At 54.7% G+C, this 21,160-nt stretch overlaps 2 protein-coding genes across 7 annotated transcripts; one reads left to right on the top strand and one right to left on the bottom strand.

The window, feature by feature from the left end:
• The first annotated feature begins 213 nt into the window (after positions 1 to 213).
• LOC136399552 (cyclin-dependent kinase 11B) lies at positions 214 to 16,404 on the top strand. Of its 6 annotated transcripts, none has more exons than XM_066374799.1 (19): positions 214 to 263; positions 488 to 611; positions 1,456 to 1,571; positions 2,534 to 2,661; positions 4,982 to 5,120; positions 10,347 to 10,483; positions 10,966 to 11,088; positions 11,189 to 11,284; positions 11,370 to 11,540; positions 11,755 to 11,820; positions 12,319 to 12,494; positions 13,391 to 13,481; positions 14,287 to 14,408; positions 14,654 to 14,759; positions 15,038 to 15,267; positions 15,344 to 15,460; positions 15,548 to 15,696; positions 15,783 to 15,972; positions 16,070 to 16,404. In XM_066374799.1, exons 2-19 carry the CDS (start codon positions 501 to 503, stop codon positions 16,160 to 16,162), a joined length of 2,361 nt encoding a protein of 786 aa, XP_066230896.1. In that variant the 5' UTR covers positions 214 to 263; positions 488 to 500; the 3' UTR covers positions 16,163 to 16,404. The 6 variants fall into 6 exon arrangements, with proteins under 6 accessions (XP_066230896.1, XP_066230899.1, XP_066230897.1 ...); XM_066374805.1 differs by lacking the exon at positions 214 to 263 and adding an exon at positions 686 to 732 and having other exon boundaries at positions 487 to 611; XM_066374802.1 differs by lacking the exon at positions 214 to 263 and having other exon boundaries at positions 270 to 611; positions 2,534 to 2,631.
• A 932-nt stretch (positions 16,405 to 17,336) lies between these two features.
• Positions 17,337 to 19,712, bottom strand: MMP23B (matrix metallopeptidase 23B). The gene is given in 9 exon segments (XM_066374798.1): positions 17,337 to 17,511; positions 17,613 to 17,739; positions 17,822 to 17,932; positions 18,007 to 18,171; positions 18,511 to 18,678; positions 18,743 to 18,882; positions 18,961 to 19,097; positions 19,388 to 19,669; positions 19,671 to 19,712. Coding segments are annotated over 9 exon segments (1,347 nt in total).
• Between the last annotated feature and the right edge of the window lie 1,448 nt (positions 19,713 to 21,160).

The raw sequence follows: 21,160 nt of genomic DNA, 5'->3' as shown, positions 1-21,160 counted from the left end.
ACCGAGATGTCCGGGCTGCGAGGGTGTGGGGGACACACGCCCATCTGGGACTTGCTTTACCACCGGGCTCGCCATCAGTCGGCGCCGCAGCCGGAAGTGACGCACAAAGCAGGTGCTGACACCGAGTTCTTTTGGGAGCCGGAACCGGCGGCTTCTGCAACCGTCTTACGTCATCACCCCGCGCCGACGCAGGAAGAGACGACGCTCCTGGCGCGCGCCGGGCGCAAGTTCTTCCTCAGGCTTCGGGACCGGCGGCGGCGGTGGTGAGTAGCGGCCAGCTTCCCAAGCTCTCGAGCTGGGCGGGCGACACGCCCCGCTCTATTGTCCCGACTCGCCCGGCGTGAAAGTCGGGGTGGAGGAGACAGCGGATCCTGACACTATCTGAGGCAACCCCCGCCGGCCTGGGCTCCCGGGCGCCCCCGGGCTCCACCGCCCCGCCGCCCGCCGCCCTCACACGGCTCCCCGTCCGTCTTGGTTCCGTTGGCAGCCCCTTCACGCCAATGGGTGATGAAAAGGACTCCTGGAAAGTGAAAACCTTAGATGAGATTCTCCAGGAGAAGAAGCGCCGGAAGGAACAGGAGGAGAAAGCAGAGATAAAACGCTTAAAAAATGTAAGCCCGGTGGTGTCCAGCGAGGGGTTCTTTCCAAGGGAGATTTCATTTCTTTGCCCTCGTTTTTCCATTAGCACAACGCTTCGGCGGTGAAGTTCTTTTGTCCTTCCAAATGTCGCAGGTGAGCCCGCCTCCCCCGTTCTAAACATTAACCAAAAAAAAAAAAAAAAAAAAAAAACCACCCCAAAAAACCGGTCCGCATCCCGAGCTTGCGTGGACAGCAGATCGATAACGTACTAAAGCCTGCGTGCGGGTGGCCACGCCAACGTGCAGGATCCCGCGTGCGTGTGCGGGGCCTCGAGTCGTTAGTGCGTTTCCGTTATGAGTTGATTCTTGATCCCGTTCCCGGGTGTTATTTTTAGCGTAGTGGGAGTTGACGTGAACGTTTCGCGCTTTTCTGGGTTTTTGCTTAAGAATTAACTCAGAAAAAAAAGCTTGGTGGGGGTTTGATGGAAGGGGGGGGGGTTTGGGCAGGCAGGAGTCGCAGGCCCCTACCTGCAGGCGTCCCGAGCTGTCACAAAGCTCTACGAGTAGGAAATAGGCTTGGGAGGCACCGTGTTGGCTCGTGCACAACTAACATACGGCTCATAGGGGCTAATACCATATACATCCCTGCTAGTTGATAGTCGTCATGGTTACAGAGAGAGGGGGGTCGTTTCTTCTTCATGGGATCGGAATGAAAATGGTGTCTGTATTTTAATGATAAAAATTATAAATAGAATGTTTTAAGTCACGTTCTGTCCAGAGCGTACATGGAGGTGTCATGTGGGGTGTTGGCAAGGTTTGGCGGTTGTGACACACACCCTGGGTCCCTCAGGGAAATGACTCTTTCCTTGCTTCTCAGTCTGATGACCGGGACTCCAAGCGGGATTCCCTTGAGGAGGGAGAGCTGAGGGACCACCGCATGGAGATCACCATCAGGAACTCGCCCTACAGGAGGGAAGACTCCATGGAGGACAGGTGAGAAAAGGCACACCGCAAGGAAGAGCGCCCCGAGCCATAGGTGCGACTCACTGGGGAAACAGCTGGGTGCGGTGCACAGCCCTGACCTGGGTTGCCATTCTATGGGTGCTTCGAGAAAAGTTTATAGTCAAAAGTTTATAGTTGGGACTTTAGGTTTACCATTGAAATGGGCTCCTGTGGTGTGTCCGTTGTCACCTCACCCCTCTTGGGAGAAGACTGAATGAGCATGCAACTCCTTTCTTTGTGATAATTCTTCAGTCTGGGCAGCACCGTTTACATAGTACGTTCAAGTAACTGTGCTGTGTGTTGGTGACAATTCTTAGAGTCACGGTTTAAGGTTTTGTACAAGTGAGAGAGTCTCGAGCCTAACCTTTGAGCAGAAATGGTCCTACCGAGTTCAGTGTGTTCTCATACTTCTCCCTCTGCCGTCGTCTCTCTTTACTTGTTTCCTTCTCTCATTCTCAAATAATTAGGCAACATGACCAGAAATTAAGATTGAAAGGCTTAGGTTGTGAATTCTCCCAAGATTTTGGTCATATATTCAGTTGAAGATGTTGTTAAATGACGTTTTGAGATCATTTGGTTTGACTAAAATTGTGGGACCCTCGTTTTAAACAGTTTTATTGAGGTTATATGTGACAAACTGCATATATTTAAAGCGCGCAATTTGATACTGCTTTACAAATGAAACTGTTGCCACGGTCAAGTTAATGAACATGTCTGTCGCCACCTAAAGTTTCCTCGTTTACCATGTACCACATTGATTTCTCACTTGTACTTTTCAGAGGAGTCTATATTTAATTTACAGTCTTGGCTTAAGTTTCATAATTGACCATCTATCAGAGGATGTTTCAGATTCCACTTTATTTGTAATCTGAAGCCTGCATTCTTCGCTGGAGAAGCTCCGTCACCCCAATGCTCTCTCAGGCGTGACATGGTGCTGCTGTGTCTCATTTCAGAGGAGAGGAAGATGATTCTTTGGCTATCAAACCACCACAGCAAGTGTCTCGGAAGGAAAAAGCTCATCACAGGAAAGATGAAAAGAGAAAAGAGAAACGTAGGCATCGTAGTCATTCAGCAGAAGGGGGTACAGAAGCATTTGTTTTCTTTTGTATCATACTCAAGTGTGGTCTGTTTCCTAGTTCAAAATCTCTTGTCTTCTCCAGAAAACAGTTGAAAGAGGAGAAAGTAAAAAAGTTTTTTTATCTTTTCTGTTGTTTTAGTTTTTCCATTGATTTGAGAGAGAAAGGGAGCGAGGGAGAGAGGGAAAGAGAGAAGCATCAACTCACTTAGCTGTTCCATTTAGTTGTGTGCTCATTGTTCACTTCTTGTATGTGCCCTGATTGGGGATTGAACCCGTGACCTCCGCGTACCAGGATGATGCTCTATCCACTGAGTCACCTGGCCAGGCCTGTTCTTTTTGAGAAAGTAAAATTTTAGCTAAAAACATCAATTTAATGTAAATTATACTGAATAGCTATTTCATTTTCTTTTGTTTGTTTTTTTTCTTCTCATGATTTTGTTTTGGGATATTTTATTTACATATAAATTGTCATAATTCACAAGTATAGAAGGAAAACATACTGTTCCATGCTAAATTGCTTTAACTAGAAATTGGGTATGGCCCTGGTTGTTTAGCTCATTTGTTTAAGTTGTCCCAAAACAGCAAGGTTGTGAGTTTGATCCTCAGTTGGAGCATACACCAGAAGCAACCAAAAAATGTGCGACTGAGTGGAACAACAAATGCTTCCCTTCACCCTCCCCTTTCTCTCCCTCTTTCTGAAAATCAGTAAAAACTGCTTTGGCTAGATGGCTCAGTAATAATTGTCATCCCTAAGTGCAGAGGTTGCTGGTTCATTCTCTGGTCAGGGCACATACAGGCACAGATCTGTGTTCCTCTCTCTTTCTAAAATCAATCCATAAAAAAATTTTTTTAAATAAGAAATCAATAAGAATTACGCCCTAGCCAGATAGGTTGGTTGGTTGGAGCATTGTTCCAGAGCACAGAGGTTGCCAGTTTGAGTCCCTGGTCAGGTCACATATGGGAGCAGCTCGATATTCCTGTTTCTCCTTGCCTTTAAAAAAAAGGAAAGAAAAAAAAACAACTGTTGGGTACTTGAAAAGTTGAAATACTGGGTCTGCTGTAATACCAACAGCTAGAGCTGCTGAGGGATTTGGGAAAACTGGACCTGGGGTCTGATTTAAATTTCGTTAATGTAAATGCAGTTGATCAACATGGTTTTTTAACATGATAAAGAAACCCGCTAGGCCCTGGCCCTTTGGCTCAGTGGTAGAGCGTCGGCCTGGCTGCAGAAGTCCCGGCTTCAATTCCCGGCCAGGGCACACAGGAGAAGCGCCCATCTGCTTCTCTACCCCTCCCCCTCTCCTTCCTCTCTGTCTCTCTCTTCCCCTCCCGCAGCCGAGGCTCCACTGGAGCAAAGATGGCCCGGGTGCTGGGGATGGCTCCTTGGCCTCTGCCCCAGGTGCTAGAGTGGCTCTGGTCGCAACAGAGCGACGCCCCGGATGGGCAGAGCATCGCCCCCTGGTGGGCGTGTCGGGTGGATCCCGGTCGGGCGCATGCGGGAGTCTGTCTGACTGTCTCTCCCCATTTCCAGTGTCAGAAAAATACAAAAAAAAAAAAAAAAAAAAGAAACCCGCTAGAAGGCACAGCAGACTTTTGTTCTCTTTCTTTATGAATAGTGGTTTTTAATTACAAATGTATATAGTATAGTCCAATTACAGTTTATCCAAGATAGGAAATTTTAAAAACAAGATGAAAACCACAATTCTATTTAGTGATAACCACATTATTTTTGTTGTTTTCTCAATGGAAGATTTACTGCCTAGAGTTTTATTACTTTGTCTTTTTTTTTTTTTTTTTTTTTTTTGTATTTTTCTGAAGCTGGAAACAGGGAGAGACAGTCAGACAGACTCCTGCATACACCCGACCGGGATCCACCTGGCACGCCCACCAGGGGGTGACGCTCTTTCCCACCAGGGGGCGATGCTCTGCGCCTCCGGGGCGTCGCTCTGTTCCGACCAGAGCCACTCCAGCGCCTGGGGCAGAGGCCAAGGAGCCATCCCCAGCGCCCAGGCCATCTTTGCTCCATTGTAGTCTTGGCTGCAGGAGGGGAAGAGAGAGACAGAGAGGAAGGAGAGGGGAGGGGTGGAGAAGCAGATGGGCTCTTCTCCTGTGTGCTCTGGCCGGGAATCGAACCGGGACTCCCGCACGCCAGGCCGACCCTCTACCACTGAGCCAACCGGCCAGGGCTGTCTTTTTTTTTTTTTTTAACGTTAAGTCCATGATTGTTTCTTCAAATCACGAAATATTTTTGCTTCACTGGATGTTTTAACGTTGAGTGTTTCATGTTGAGGGTTTGCATGTGACACTTCTCCTTTCCAACCAGGCAAGCACGCGCGAGTGAAAGAGAAAGAACGAGAACACGAGCGCAGGAAGCGGCATCGGGAGGAGCAGGACAAAGCCCGCCGGGAGTGGGAGAGGCAGAAGAGGCGGGAGATGGCGAGAGAGCATTCCAGGAGAGAGAGGTGACAGGGCTGCTTGTTACGGGACCCTGAATGCTGTATACGGTCAGCATTCCATCCAGGCGGTGACAGACTTGGCATATAGAACGGATTTGGTGCAGATGTGGTGTGCCTGAACATAGTCACGGCACTGTAAAGGTTGGGTGGCGTTTACCAAGAGAATTATCCGGAAGAAAGGGAGTTTTTACTGCATTCAGAAGCCGGAAATGGGTGTGAACTGGTTGAGAGGTGATAGTGAAGGGAATGGAAGTCTGTGTGTGTGCTTCTTCCCAATGGAGGCTGGTGGGGAACTCGCCATCAGGAGCCAGGCTGAGCAGGGTCCCCACAGAAGTTTATGCAAGGGGCCTGGCGGAAAGGACATTGCTGGAGGGAGCTGGAGCTCTGGGTCGGAATGCAGACATGAGGGGTGAAGGTTTGGGCTGGATGTGTAACAGTGGAGAGGGAACGGGAGACAGAAAAGGGAGAAATGATCTTCCCAGACCTGTTAGCTGTGGGAGGAAGGTGAACGCTTCGCCCATTTTTAGTAGCGTGCTGTTTTCAAGTCATGGTGGAAAGGGGAGCATCTCGGGGACAGTCGACCTGATCCATGCATGCAAATGCTGGTGCAGTCAGGGCTCAGGAGAAGTCTGGTACAGGAGGGTTCATCATCTTTCATGCAGCAAGTACTGAGCGCCAGCTTGGTACCAAACTTTGTTCTAGGTGGTCGAGGCCAGGAAGACTAACAGTATGTATTGATGAGGGTTCTCTGGGTCACAGCAGCAGTAGCCTGGCTCTTTCAAACAAAAAAGGAAAAGTAACAGAGGAAATTCCAGAGGCCTCAGAGACAGTCTAGAAGCTGGGATGGCACTCTCCTGGGTATTAATTTATAGCTGCCTTTCTATGGGCCCCAATTCCTAGGAGGGAGCATCTGGAAATCCCTGGATCCGTCCTCCATGGCCCAGATAAAGGGTTCATGGACACACATGAATACTAGCGCCACCTCTGAATACAGAGGTCATTTTCAGAGAAAGCTAGGGAGTTGAAGGGGAGATGGTGCTTATCTTCCAGCAGCCAGGGTTAAAGGGCACAGGCATTAAAGGAAGGTGTGTGAGAAGAACCGTGGTTCCTGTGACGCAGAATGTGTGGGGGAAGCTGGGACCAGGGGTAACGGTCTAAGAACACCGTGAGGCGAGCATAGTTTTTGCAGCGTCCACATGTGCAGCTGGCATGTGAAACATCCATGTTTGCCACGCCTTGTGCTGACTGTTCACTGTGGGCTGATCGCACAGCTGTGCAGACCCCAAGGGAGCCAGGCTTGAAAATAAAGGGAACATGGGAAAAAAAACAACAGCAGGGGTGACAAAGTTCACAGATTTAGCCCAGTGGTTATTAAATAAACAGCAACAACTGAGAGGAAAATTAGAATCCAGAATTGCTATAACATATTATCAGTCCAGTTTTCAACAAAAAGTTTTGGGACATACAAAGAAGTAAGGAAATATTACTCTTGTGAAGGAAGAAAAGCATCAGTAGAGACTGAGTGTCCAGATTTAGCAAAGGTGTGGCTTGAGGAAACACTTGAAAGCAGGGACTTGAAGATGGAGCAGTAGAAATTAGTATTCTGAACAGAGCCTTTAAAGACCTTTAGCCTGACATGTGGTGGTGCAGTGGAGATACTGACCTGGAATGCTGAGGTCACTGGTTTGAAACCTTGGGCTTGCCTGGTCAAGGCACATATGATAAGCAATCAGTGAACAATTAAAGTGAAGCACTATGAGTTGATACTTATCATTTCCCCTTCCCTTCTGTAAAATCAATAGATAAAATTTTTTTAAAAAGATCTGTAGGACAACATTCATGTGATGGCAGTCCCCGAAGAGAAGAGAGAAGGGATGCAAAGATGTTTTCTAAAATAATAGCTGAAAACTTCCCAAATTTGATGAAAACACCTACATTTCCAAAAAGATCAGTGAACCCTGAGTATGAAAAGGTGGCGTCATATCGTAGTCGATCTGGTGAAAGCCAAAGAGAAAATCTTGAAAGGCAGCAAGGGGACAACCACCTCCCTAAAAGAGGAGCTTCGGTGCTTGGCAGCTGAGTCCTTGCTGGTAGAGGCCAAAAGGCCTGGAACAGCATAATCACACTGAGAAAACCTGTCTACCAGGAATCGTCTGTCCTGCAAATCTGTTCTTCAGAAGTAAACGGGGCCCTGGCCGGTTGGCTCAGCGGTAGAGCGTCGGCCTGGTGTGCGGGGGACCTGGGTGCGATTCCCGGCCAGGGCACATAGGAGAAGCGCCCATTTGCTTCTCCACCCCCACCCCCTCCTTCCTCTCTGTCTCTCTCTTCCCCTCCCGCAGCCAAGGCTCCATTGGAGCAGAGATGGCCCGGGCGCTGGGGATAGCTCCTTGGCCTCTGCCCCAGGCACTAGAGTGGCTCTGGTCGTGGCAGAGCGACGCCCTGAAGGGGCAGAGCATCACCCCCTGGTGGGCAGAGCTTCGCCCCTGGTGGGCGTGCCGGGTGGATCCTGGTTGGGCGCATGCGGGAGTCTGACTGTCTTTCCCCGTTTCCAGCTTCAGAAAAATAAAAAATAAAAAATAAAAAATAAAAAAAAATAAAAAAAAAGAAGTAAACAGGAAGACAGTCCCTGATGAACATGGACCAATGGACCCACTGTTAGCAAGTCCTGCCTTATAAGAAATATTTAAGACCTTCAGCTGAAAGAAGGGAAACCAGTGGTATCAAAGCCACAGGAAAGACAAGCCCTAGAAATGGTAAAAGTGGGTGAACATGAAAGAACCTGTAAATAGTTTTCTTCTCACGTCTTGTCTTTTGCAGAGGACACGGGACTGTAGGAAACAGTAGTTTTGCAGACACTGTTGTTTTGTAGTCCATGTGGCCCATGTAGTCTACACAGAGGAGCAAGGAGGGGCTGCACTGGAACTGTTCCTCTATTTTGTGGGCATGAGGTGTTAATCTGCTGAGATGTATATCATGACCGCTACGGGAGAGCAGTAGAATTAAAGTGGTACACTAATGGTACACTTAAACCCGAAACGGGGACAAAAAAGACGGACGTAGAGAAAGGAGGAGTTCAACCATAGCCAAATATAGTTCAACCATAGTTAGTTCAAATATATTAACAATGAAATGCTCTCTGTACCCTAAACAAGGGCGAGCCTTTCAGAAAAGTAAGAGCCAACTATATGTTTTCTGTAAGAACATGTTAGAGACAAAAATAGGTTGAACATAAAAGGTTAGGAAAAATGTAAACCATGCAAATAGCAACCACAGAGAGCTTGGGTGGCTATAGTCATGTTAGACAAAATAGAGGTTAAGATCAGTACTAAATAAACATCGAGGACTTCATAACAAAAGGTGAATATATCAGGAAGGATAGAACAGTGATAAATCCATGCAAACATGTAAGAGTCCAAGATGCATAAGGCATAAAAACAGTTGATAATCATTGGAAATGTCTCTAGTTGTCAATAGAACAATGAAAGAAAATCAACAAGGTTATAGAAAATTTGGAATACCATCAACCAATTCAATCTAATTTGCTAAAAGTCCCACCCACCGCTGCAGAAGAAACTTATTTAAGAGTTTATGGGGCATTTTCTAATAAAAATCATGTGCTAGGCTATATAACAAAGCTCAAGTTTAAGATTGAAACCATACATAATAGAATATGCCTTCTTACCACCAAAGAATAGAGTTGAAAATCCAACAACTATATTTGAATAAATCATGACCCAAATAAGAAATTATGAAAAAATAGAAACTGTTCTGAACTAAGTGAAAAACAATGTCAAAACTTAGGGATGCAGCTATAGTAGTGCTTAGAGTGAAATGTTCTGGCTTTAAGTACTAATAACAGAAAAAGGAGGGTGCCCAGTCAGTAACCTAAGCTTCTACTGCAAGATACTAGAATAAAGCAAACAACTCAAAGCAGTGACCTAAGTGTCCAGGAAATCCAAAGCAGACAGACAGCAGATTTGTGAGGGTGGGACTGACTGCAGGAAGGTGTGTGCAAGGCTCATGCTGGTGATGGGAAGGTTTTAAAACCACCTGTGGTGATGGTGGCACAATTTCATAAATTTATGGAAAATTGAATCTAGTGATTGAATTTTATACGTAAATTATACCTTGGTTGTATTCTGAACTAGTTTGGACGCATAGGTGTTAATAGTAGCACCTAGAATCTCAGCCCCCTGCGTCCAGCCACTTGGGTGTGACAGCTGGTATAGGCCAGGTTGGTACAGGATGGTGACGCCACCAGGCCTTGGTTTGTTCTTGCATGTATGCTTGTGCTCATTTCTGTGGGTGTTGGGTGGTACTTTTTAAAGGCGTGTAAGCTTTTTTTTTGTTGTTTGTATTTTTCTGAAGTTGGAAACGGGGAGGCAGACAGACTCCCGCATGTGCCCAACCGGGATCCACCCGGCATGCCCACCAGGGGGCGATGCTCTGCCCACCAGGGGCGATGCTCTGTTGCAACCAGGGCCATTCTAGTGCCTGAGGCAGAGGCCACAGAGCCATCCTTAACCCCCCGGGCCAACTTTGCTCCAGTGGAGCCTTGGCTGAGGGAGGGGAAGAGAGAGACCGAGAGGAAGGAGAGGGGGAGGAGTGGAGAAGCAGATGGGCGCTTCTCCTGTGTGTCCTGGTCAGGAATCGAACCCGGGACTCCTGCACGCCAGGCTGACGTTCTACCACTGAGCCAACCAACCAAGGCAAGGCGTGTTAGCTTTTTAGGTTTTATGTAGACCTAACAATATATAAGGCTGTAGAAGTTACTTACCTACGCTCAGGTCTCACAGTTTGGCCACCTTACACTGTAGCCACCCACACATTTTGGCCACTAGTGTTTCCTGTACTCAAATGACACTGCCTGAAAGCTGCTCTCCCCACTGCCCCAACGTGTCACACTAACCTTGGAGACGGACCTGTGTGCAGGTGGATTTAGACTGTGTTGTGATGTGTGCTTGGGTGACTCTTAGGGAGTCTTAGAACTGGTAGGTGGGATATTCCGGAACCAGTGGGTTTATCGTTTCTGATAGCCATCTCCTGGTCCCAGCTCTCCATTCCCCATGCTCTTGGGGACGGCGCGCTGAGGTTGCACTCACTGGTACAGTCTGTTTTAGCACGCTCCCTGGGGGTGGGGCAGCCTAAAGAGAAATGTACTGATCCGAGGAAAGCACTGGGGGTAAAGAACCACCTTCCTATTGGGGAAGAAGCTGGCGTGCACTGTTGCAGGGACCGCCTGGAGCAGCTGGAACGGAAGCGGGAGCGGGAGCGGAAACTGCGGGAGCAGCAGAAAGAGCAGCGTGAGCAGAAGGAGCGGGAGCGGCGTGCGGAGGAGCGGCGCAAGGAGCGCGAGGCCCGGCGGGAAGGTGCGTCTGCTGGCAGGGCAGCAGGGGAGCTTTAGCCGGAGCTGCCCCCTCTCGCAGGGGACGGTCTCCACAGGAGCATAGATGGGCCAGTTGGTGGCAATAGGCGTGTCTGATGTGCAGGGGAGTGGCACCCAAGGGGCCATCCCAGGCCTGGTGCTTGACTGCTGTCAGTGTTTTGTGGGCCTGCTGCCCGCAGGTGGTGGGGCACAGGCTGGAGGTATTGCTGGCTCTTTCTGACCTATAGAGATGGGTATAGTAGGTTTACCTGGGTCCTTGGGGTTGGCTCACGGCTTCCAGGTTGAAGCTTTCTTTCCTCGGCTTCCTGGCCTCTGCCCCAGGTGCTGTTAGCAAGTTTGTGTGCTGTGGTCGCATCTGCCCTGTGCACATGTGGGCCGTTGCCCTCAGCAAGGGTGCGGGTGAGAGGTAACCTGTTGGGAAGAGGGTGCTGCCAGCGCCGTCTCCTGTTCTGTTCTGGGCACCAGTTTCTGCACATCACCGAACAATGAGAGAGGACTACAGTGACAAAGTGAAGGCCAGCCACTGGAGCCGCAGCCCACCGCGGCCGCCTCGAGAGCGGTTTGAGCTCGGAGACAGCCGAAAGCCAGGTGAGCCCAGCAACACCTGCTTGGGCCACTGGTGTGGGTCTTTGCTGGGGAATTTTTAAAACATGTCCTTGAATTCACCCCTGGTGGTTTGCTTCGTAAGTAAAAGAAGAGAAAGTGGAAGAGAGAGACTTGCTGTCGGACTTACAAGACATCAGCGACAACGAGAGGAAAACCAGCTCGGCCGAGTCCTCCTCAGGTAACTGCACTCAGCGGGCCAGGCCTCCCTGTGCGGCTTGCAGGGACGGCCCGCGAGTTTACTTCCTGCTCTTTGCTTCCTAAAGCGGAATCAGGGTCTGGTTCTGAGGAGGAAGAGGAGGAGGAAGAAGAGGAGGAGGAGGAGGGGAGCAGCAGTGAAGAATCAGAGGAGGAAGAAGAGGAGGAGGAGGAGGAGGAGGAGGAAGAAGAAGAGGAGACTGGGAGCAACTCTGAGGAAGCCTCCGGACAGTCGGCTGGTGAGAGCATGGGGTGTGACGGTGCACTTGGGTGGGGTTTGGGGAAGTACAGAAAGATAGTTAGAAGTCTGATTTTTAAAAATTCCCAAATTGAAAATGCCTTGCTGTGTGGGACTCACACAAGACCTCCTGGAAGGGAGCAGACCCCAGAGCCCTCTGGGTGGCACGCTCCATGGCCTGGGCGACACAGGTAGACACCTGCTCTCTCTTGCAGAGGAGGTGAGCGAGGAAGAAATGAGTGAAGACGAAGAACGAGAGACTGAGAACCACATCCTTGTTGGTAAGAGGCTTCTCTAATTGTCTCTCTTCTCATCTGTTCCCAAATGCTGTAACACTTTTTAGACGTTGTGAGCGTAACTGTGACCATCTATTGAAATGAACTGTTCTCCAAGGCTTGTCATGCCTCAGAAGCCACAGGTAGTTCCTGTCCACGTTTGCCCCAGGACTGAGCTGACCTGGCTGAGAGACCTGGGTGCCACACCGAGCACCACATTGTGCCCCTAGGGGACCGGCCTTCCTCAGAGAGGACAGTGCTGACTGAGGGCCCTCCTGAGTGCCGCTAGGGCCTGGACAGAGGTGGCAGGGATCCCCTGTCCTGGTCTAACCTCAGTGCAGGGGGAAGGTGAACAACAGCTCAGGTCTGACTGCAGTCCAGGGAAGCTGCTCACGTGGCACCCTGTGGTCACTGCTCTCTGGCTTTTTCATACACTTGGTGTCCCCACCCCCCAGAGCAGGAAGGGGTCATTCCTGGTTCCATAATCAGATTCAAATTTTGAAGTTCCAGAGTCACGATTTGACCGAGATTCCGGGGAGAGTGAAGAAGGGGAGGAAGAAGTGGGCGAGGGCACCCCACAGAGCAGCGCCCTGACTGAAGGAGAGTTTGTACCTGACTCCCCGGCCCTGTCGCCCATCGAGCTCAAGCAGGAGCTGCCCAAGTACCTGCCTGCCCTGCAGGTCAGGCACCCTCCCGTCTCAGGCTGGCTCCGCCTCCCTGGTCATGACTGGGCCAGTGGTGGAGAGCAGAAGCCCAGTGCCTGGGGTGGGGAGATCTGTCAGTACAGTGAATTTAATGTCCATGGTGATGGCCTAGCCTCTTGCCCAGCAGCAGTATTGGGAGCACTTCCCTGAGACTTCAGCCATGAAGTCAGTGGGGGTCCCATGTATGGAAGGCAGGCATCCTGGTGAGTGGCCAGCTTGGTGGTCATTTCTGCCATGGCCTTGCCTGTCACTGTGCAAGGGTCGCCATGGTGGGAGTCAGCACGCATTTTTTTGTCTAGGAAAACATCAGTAGTGAGGGACATCGCGGGAAGGGACTTGGGAAGGAGCATGTTCCTAGAGGGGCAAGTGGCCTCAGGTGCTCTGGCTCCCATGGCCAGTGGCCCTCCCTGGAGCTCCCCTGAAGCCTCCTGGCCTTGCTCTGGGTGCCCGGGGCAGTAGGGTTCTCTCTGGTCATGACAGTGCACCGCAGCCGTCCCCGGCTTCCTTAGTCACATGCCCCAGGCCATGTGCCACATGGACAGGATGGCAGCCCAGCCCTGAGCGCTGCCCCTGAGCCCAAGGGTGGACTTCTCCAACCCAGCAGGGCAGGTGTGGCAGTAAGACGGGGCTTGGTGTGGAGAGTGCTCCCGTCCCTGGTCTTCTCTCGGGCACGCAGGGCAGGCTCCAAGGACGTGCCTGGGACTGGCTTTTGTCCACGTCAGTTTTATTTCCCAGTGGGGGGGTGCTCACTAAAGTAAACAGACCAGAGCAGAGTTGCTCCTGCCCCACCACCAAACACATTTGAGCTTCTCCTGAGGTTGGGGTGGGGGGTTGCGCCCATGGCTACCACGCCTCACTTGTGCTTCCCCCAGGGCTGTCGGAGTGTAGAGGAGTTCCAGTGCCTGAACAGGATTGAAGAGGGCACTTACGGGGTGGTGTACAGAGCAAAGGACAAGAAAACAGGTGGGTAGGGTGGGTGGGTAGGGTCTAGGTGGCCCCCAAAAGTCGGAGGAGACTGGGTCAGGGAGTGAGTGACCTGAGGAGTGTTGTCCTTGGGCTATTTCTCAGAACAGCTCCTTGGGGCTGCCACCCCAGCTCTAGAAGGGAGGTTGGGTTTCCTGCCAGCATCCTGGCCACATTCAGGGCTGGGATTTCAGTGAGCTCCAGCTGTCCTGGCCCTGGCACCTTCAGCCTCCGGGTCTTGGAACACACAGTCCTGCCATCTGGGAGTCACCCCTCTCTGGCATTGGGCAGTGGCCTTGCCTTAGCACCAAGTAATGCCTTGTGGGTGACACACATCAGAGCAGTTGAACCTTTGGAATATCTAGAGGTCAGAGGTCAGCCTAACCAAGAGACTATACTATTTGGTTGTGAAGCCTTGGCCTCACAGGTGAGGGTAGAGTCAGCCAGGCCAGGGCCCAGGAGCTACTGAGGCATCGTCCTTCAGTGATGACCCCTGGACAGGTGTGGGAGTCACAGCTCCGTCAGTGCGTGTGGAAGGCCAGTGGTTGTCTGAGCCCAAGTACCTGGGGGATATTTTGTTGGGGTGTCAAGGTTTATTACGTCTGCCGGGATCACAGCAGGGTTAGAGCAGGGAGTGGGGAGCAGTTTTGTACAAATGCCACATGTTCCTGATGGACACAGTTTGGGCTTTTTGGTGCGTACGTCTGTAAACTCACAATCTTATGCTGTGAGACAAAACGCTTTGCAGTTTCTGGCTAACCGTGCTCATTGGAGGAGGTCTCAGCTCCGTCTTGACCGATTTCAGATGAGATTGTGGCTCTGAAGCGACTGAAGATGGAGAAGGAGAAGGAGGGCTTTCCGATCACGTCGCTGAGGGAGATCAACACCATCCTCAAGGCACAGCACCCCAACATCGTGACCGTCAGGGTAGGTAGCTCGCCCACACCTGTGCGCCCCAGGGGGTCGTGCGACATGTGAACACTAGGCTCAGCTCTTCACAGACAGAAGTGAAGTCTAGTCTCAGTCAATATCAGGCACTTCTTAGTCACACTTAGCAGGTCCCTGCTGTCGCCGAGTGTCTTCCCAGGATTTTGGGCTTCCTTGAAGAGCTAGCAGTCCCAGAGGTGGGACCAGGGGCACCGGGTGCCAAGGGACCTGCTATTGTTTCTTAGGAAATCGTTGTGGGCAGCAACATGGACAAGATTTACATCGTGATGAACTATGTGGAGCACGACCTGAAGAGCCTGATGGAGACCATGAAGCAGCCGTTCCTGCCAGGTGGGCCTGCCCCCCTCAGACAGCCCCCCCGCCTGAACGTGTCCTTGAAACAGCCCCTTCCCCCTCCCCCCGTCTGCATGTGTCCCCAAGACGGGGCCCCTGGCATGTATGCATACCCACGAGGACCAGCATGCCCTCGGGGAGCCCAGGCCGAACACATTGTTCCTGGGGTTATGTGGGCACACTGACCCTGACACACTGTGTGAGTGCGTACATGTCCATGTGGGCTGGGCTAGAGGTGTTCCCAGGGTGAGTGCACTGCGCTGCTCGTTCCCCAGGGGAGGTGAAGACCCTGATGATCCAGCTGCTGTGCGGCGTGAAGCACCTGCATGACAACTGGATCCTGCACCGCGACCTCAAGACGTCCAACCTGCTGCTGAGCCATGCCGGCATCCTCAAGGTGGGGGACTTCGGGCTGGCACGGGAGTATGGGTCCCCCCTGAAGGCCTATACTCCGATTGTGGTGACCCTGTGGTACCGTGCCCCAGAGCTGCTCCTGGGTGCCAAGGTGAGTGCTGGGTTGCGTGAGGCCTGCCCTGCACACTTGGCCCCTCCGCCCCCCTGAACGTGTCCCTGGTCCCCAGGAGTACTCCACAGCTGTGGACATGTGGTCTGTGGGCTGCATATTTGGGGAGCTGCTGACTCAGAAGCCATTGTTCCCTGGAAAGTCAGAGATTGATCAGATCAACAAAGTATTTAAGGTGGGTCAGGGTATCTTGCCAAGAGGGGGGGGGGTGCAGGAGGGGGTCTCTGCTGGGCATAGCCATTGTGAGACCTCTCTCTTTCAGGACCTGGGGACCCCCAGTGAGAAGATCTGGCCTGGCTACAATGAGCTTCCTGCGGTGAAAAAGATGACCTTCACTGAGTACCCCTACAACAACCTGCGCAAGCGCTTCGGGGCCCTGCTCTCAGACCAGGGCTTTGATCTCATGAACAAGTGAGCCAGTACTGACAGCCCCCCTTCCACCAGCACCCTCTGAACTCCTCCCCCTGCAGAGGGCTCCAAGTGCCTTGTTCTCCCAGGTTCCTGACCTACTTCCCTGGGCGGAGGGTCAGTGCAGAGGACGGTCTGAAGCATGAGTATTTCCGTGAGACACCCCTCCCCATCGACCCATCGATGTTCCCCACGTGGCCCGCCAAGAGCGAGCAGCAAAGGGTGAAGCGTGGCACCAGCCCTCGGCCCCCAGAGGGGGGCCTGGGCTACAGCCAACTGGTGAGGGGCAGGCTGACAGGGAGGGGAGGAGGTGTGGGCGGTGTCCCTGAGGCAGGGTTTGTCCAGCTGGGGCCCCATAGTGCCGCTTGCTTCCCAGGGTGACGACGACCTGAAGGAAACTGGCTTCCACCTCACCACCACAAACCAGGGGGCTTCTGCTGCGGGTCCTGGCTTCAGCCTCAAGTTCTGAGGTTCAGAATGAATCCCAGACCAACTGGGGGACTCGAGGCTCAGCCAGGAGCAGGGGCTGGAGTTGCTGCAGCGCCTGGGTCCAGACCCAGGTCTTGCCCCAACTGAATGCAGCTGCTATAGCCTGGGCTTTGAGAATAGTGACCTCAAGCCCTAGACTGTCGGTCTTTGATTTTCCACGTTCATTTGTTATTTTGGTTTGTAAATTTGTAGAATTAAATTTTATTTCTTTGTGGAAGGAAAGGCTGGATCTTTTTCAAATGTATCAGACTTGCCCCAAGAGGAGGGGTGGGGGGTGTCAACCAGTGGCCAGTGTGGACAGTACAACACACACACACACGGGGGGTGTCAACCATTGGCCAGTGTGGACAGTACAACGCACACACACACACCACAGAGTCGTGGTGACCGTGCTGCTCAGATACTGGCCGTGATTGAAAGAGTCATGAGGGGATTTTTCTACTTTTTAATCGTGAGCCTCCTGCTTGGGCACCTTCCTGGCCTTGCTGGGGGGCCCCCAGAGCTGGCCATGCAAGCTCAGCTACAGTAGATTTTTACTAGGTTGTTAACCCTTTTAAGATAAGATGTAAAATGTTCTTGAAGGAAAGTTAAGGTATGTTGACGCAGCCTGCAGCTGGGTCCCTGCAGGTGCTGCCTACAGGGGGTCCTTAGTCCCACAGGCAGGAACCAAGTGTGGACTCTGACCTCAGGTGGGTGGGCCAGACCTCCAGCTCCTGTTCTGATTGAACAGGGTTTCCCTCAGGCCAAAGCAAGCTTAATCCCTTTTCTTGGTACCACCTCCCACCCCTCAGTTCTGCTGACCTGCTGCAACCCTCAAGTTTCCTGCCTCCCTCCTCCCCAAGCAAACCCCAGAGAGCCGGGGCCCTCCACCAGCTCGCCAGGTGTCACTGGGGCACATTTACCCCATTTCCAGGACCAACCTGGAGAAGCCCTCCTGGGCTTCCTAGTCTCCGCAGATGTCGGCCTCACCCCACGGGATCTGCACGGGAGTTGGGACGTCCTGGCCCCAGGGTCTTCACACCAAGTGGGGCTCGGGCTAGGTCGCCCCACCCTGCGGGATCCAAGACTGGTTACCAACCTCCCAAGAAAGGGCGCGGAGACATCACAGAGAAAGCATTTTATCGGCGGCCCCTCAGCCTGCACGGCAGAGGCCCTCAGCTGCGCACGCGGACCCTCCAGGAGTAAGTGCTGAGCACGCGCCGCCGCCGCCGCACCACACACGTGTACGTGCCCTCGTTGATGGCGTTGGCGATGATGCTCAGGTGTGCCTCGCCCAGTGCCAGGTAGCCAGGGTAGGAGAACTCCAGGGGCTCCTGGTCCTTGTACCAGCTGCGGGGCGGCGGGAGGGAGGCAGAGGGAGGACCTGGCAGGGTTCTGGGCCTTGCCGCCATCCTCGCCACCACCCTCGCTGTCGGGGGCGAGGCACTCACTGCACTTTGCCTTTCTTGTGGAGGATCTTATGGCCGCAGCGGAAGGTCACGTTCCTGCCCTCCGGCACCAGTTTGGTTTTGGTCCTGGGGGGCGGCGCGGTGGCCGCCACCGTAGGAAAAGGGAATTCTGCTCGGGTAAGGAATAGCCACATGAGTGCCCTGGCCAGCCCGGCCCGCCCGCCCGGCCCGGCCCAGGGCCCCAGCCGCACCATAGCAGAAGTCGCAGCTGCTGGGGCACAGCCTTTTCATGAGCCTTCGGCGCGTGTCGCAGAAACCCTTCCGCGCCCACGAGGCGCACACGAACAGCCGGTCCAGGCAGCCTGCGGGAGGGCGGCGTGGCCTCAGGGCCTGCCGGGCACCCCTGCCCGCCCGCCTGCCCGCCGCAGGCACCCACCGTAGAGCCGGTGCAGTCCCCACAATTCGTCCTGCGACAGAGCCTTCCAGCCGCGCAGCGTAGCGTTGAGGTGCATGAGCGCCCGGCCGTGCTGCGAGTGCATCAGGCCCAGCGCGTGGCCGATCTCGTGGGCCGCTACGTGCACCAGGTCGGTGAGCCACACGCCTGCAGGCCCCGCTGGTCAGCGCCTGGGACCCGGCCCTCCCGCCGCCCGGGGCCTCGCTTCCCGCGGCCGCACATCTGCAGTGCAGCAGCCGCCGGCAGTCAAGAATGTTCCAGGTCGGCCGCGGCGGGTGAGCTCGGCCCCCAGGAATGCAGCTCTGCTCATCTCCGAGGGCGTGGGGGTTGGGGGCTTCAGAGCTCCTAGCACCCAGGCCTGTGGCCTCCTCACAGCCTCCCCCTTCCTACCTGCTTGACTCCAAATCGCAGCCCCCTCCCGCCCTCAGCCCAACGCTGGGACCACCATGGTGCGGAGGGCCCTAAAGGAGCCAAGTCTGCCGTCACCTTTCTTCCAGCTGTAGCGCGTGGGGCCCAGAACCCAGTACTCGCTGTCGTCAAAGTGGATGCCGCCGTGTGGGGGGAAGAAGGCGTGGGCCAGCTCGCCCGTGGGGCCATCGAAGCAGTGGTGCAGCGCGGACACCAGGCAGTCCGTGTGGTTGATCGGGTAGAAGCCTGAGGGAGCACACGGCTGAGAGGAGGCCTCTGGGTGGGTCGGGGGTGGGGGCACGGCGCCCACCTATTCGGAGGTCGCTGGGCTGCTCGGGGGCCACCTCACGGAAACTGAAGGGGGATACATCACTCCACATGCGGAAGGCGGCGGCCAGGCCCCGCCGGGTCTCACTGGGGGTCAGCAGGTTCCGCGGGAAGGAGAGAATCCTGGGGTGGGGTGGGGGGGTCAAGTTCAGGGTTGGCGGCCGGGCTGCTGCTGCGCTCCCCTCAGTGCCCGGGTCGTACCTGTATGTGAGGTTGAAGTGGTCCCAGCGCAGCCTGGCCGGGGTCAGCGTGTAGCGGCGTTGACGGGGCGCCTGCGGGTGCAGCGGCCAGGGCCCCGGGGAGGTGAGGACACCGGCGGGACGGGGCGTGGCGTCTCCCTTCAAGGAAAGCAAGTGCTCTAGGGGGACAGCTGGGGCTGCCCATGTCCGCAGCACAAGGAAGGGAGACTGGAAGTTAACGGGAATGCCCTGACTTCCCCCTTTCTGTCCTGTTTTCTGGTTTTCTACCCTACGCGGGCGAGGGTCACTTGTACAGCCGGAGAGAAAAACGTTACTAAAGGCAAACCCGGTCGGAGTGGGCGGAGCTGTTGGCCAGATGCTATCTCCCACCCCCCACCCCCCCAGAAAACGGACTCCGGCGCCGGTCTATGGAGCCGGGACAGACTCACCTGCGCTGCGCTCGCGGCTGGTCCTGCGTCCGGGGCCCCCAGCCAGGCCAGCCGCACAAGAGCAGGCAGCAGGCACAAGGCGCCCAGGACGGCCCCCAGGCTGCCGGCCTGAGCGCGGGGCCCCGACGACGGCCAGGGGACGAAGGCCCTGAGGGCCATGGCGCCTGCGGACTCGCTGTCGGGGCTCAGCGAGCGTGGGCTGCGGAACCTGCTGGAGTGCAAGGAACCGGGGGAGGCGCTGCGGCGGCTCGGGTTACAGCCCTGGGGTGGGGGTTGGGGGGTGGGAGGCGGGGGCGGCCACCCTTGAAGGGAACCAGCTGGTCATCCCGCTGTTGGCGCGGGGACCCCGGGCCTGCGGGTCGGTGGCAGTGGCCTGGGCGGGGCCACTTGGAGCGGGGGAGGGGGGATGGACGAGGAGATACCTGGAAGGGATAGATGCCAGGGGTTCAGAATTAGGCAAGGATGGTCAGTTGGGGCTTAAACTGACTGGGACTGAAAAACCCGGTGGCTTTTTCCACAATGGAATCCTCCCAATTCCCTCGACACTGAATGAGACCCGGGAGTGGAACCTCAATCCAGACCAGCCCAGGACATGTTCCCCGCTGGCGCTGGCCCGGCAGGGTCCCCGCGAGAGGGGCGGGGACGCAGCAGGAGGGGACGTGGCAAGTGAGTACAGGCGGCTGAGGGGGAAGAGAGGCGGGGTAGGCGGCTTGGGGATGGCGCCGGGAGGGAGGGGGATCTGCAGGGGTCCCACCAAGAGCTGGAGGAGGCCAGCGGAGGGACCCCGTGGGGGACGTGAGGAAAGGGCACAGAAGCAAGTGCTGTAGCGAGCCAGAATCCCCGCCTTGGCTCTCCCCAGCGGAGCCAGGCGCAGGGCCCAAGTCTGGAGTGGTCCTGGGTGGAAGGTGGGGGACCGTTGTCCTGAGGCCAGAAGACTCGACGGGACGGCCTACAGGCTGTGGTGGGATGAGGAGTCCGGCCAGGCGGGGATACTGGGGAGGGCGCCTCTGGGTTAGGGGAATCCAGAGGCGGAGTGGACTGGGGGGAGGGGAGAGAGGTGGGTGCTGGAGGGGTGTCAGCCGAGTGGCGGGAGGCACCAGGTGAAGAAAGGCTGAGGGCCCTGGCCCTCCCCATTCTCCATCCAGGCCTTGAGCCCAGAGGGACAGGGGGCGCGCCAGGCCAGCGGGGTCAGCGCCAAGTGCCTGGCGAGCGGCCACGGGGCTCCGGGAGAGCATTTCTGGTGGTTCTTGGAAAGCGCCGCCGCTGAGTCCAGCCGGGGCAGCGCCCCGCCTCTTCGTAGCTAAATATTTGCCCAACAAAGCTGCCCCCAACCCTGGCCCTGTCTTCTCCCTAGGTCCTGATACCTGCCCCTGGCCTAAAACAGACGCTGCACCACCCCTTCGCCCTACTTAACCAGGACCCCAGAGCCCAGAGCAAGAACAGGATCCTGCTTTGGCCCGAGCCTGTCCCCACAGCCCGCCCAGGAAAAAAGAGGACGGGTGGGGGAGGGAGCGTTGCCGACGGTCATGGGAGGCGGCTTGTGTCAGGAGGATGTTTCTGGCTTCGAGGCGGCGGACTGAGGAGTCTGGACCCATGAGCCCTAGGAACGGCAGGACGCACGCTTCTGGAGAAGGCGGGGCGTCTGTCCGCAGCGCAGGGGGCCCGCGGCGGTGGAGAGGCCAGTCAAAGCTGCCTGGGTGTGGGAACGTCGCGGTGGGGCAGTACTCCGGGTGGAGAAAGCCACGAGACTCGTCTGTCCTCGGGGAGAGGGCC

Source organism: Saccopteryx leptura, chromosome 3 (genome assembly GCF_036850995.1).
Source record: "Saccopteryx leptura isolate mSacLep1 chromosome 3, mSacLep1_pri_phased_curated, whole genome shotgun sequence".
Taxonomy (NCBI): domain Eukaryota; kingdom Metazoa; phylum Chordata; class Mammalia; order Chiroptera; family Emballonuridae; genus Saccopteryx; species Saccopteryx leptura.
This window is presented reverse-complemented; position numbering and strand designations above follow the sequence as displayed.

What these genes read in the sequence shown, in the direction of transcription:
- LOC136399552 (XM_066374799.1), top strand. Translation starts at nt 501, where the DNA reads ATGGGTGATGAAAAGGACTCCTGGAAAGTGAAAACCTTAGATGAGATT. An exon ending in AGTACCTGCCTGCCCTGCAG is followed by an intron (nt 12,495 to 13,390) that starts GTCAGGCACCCT and finishes TGCTTCCCCCAG; the next exon opens with GGCTGTCGGAGTGTAGAGGA. An exon ending in GCCTGGGCTACAGCCAACTG is followed by an intron (nt 15,973 to 16,069) that starts GTGAGGGGCAGG and finishes CTTGCTTCCCAG; the next exon opens with GGTGACGACGACCTGAAGGA.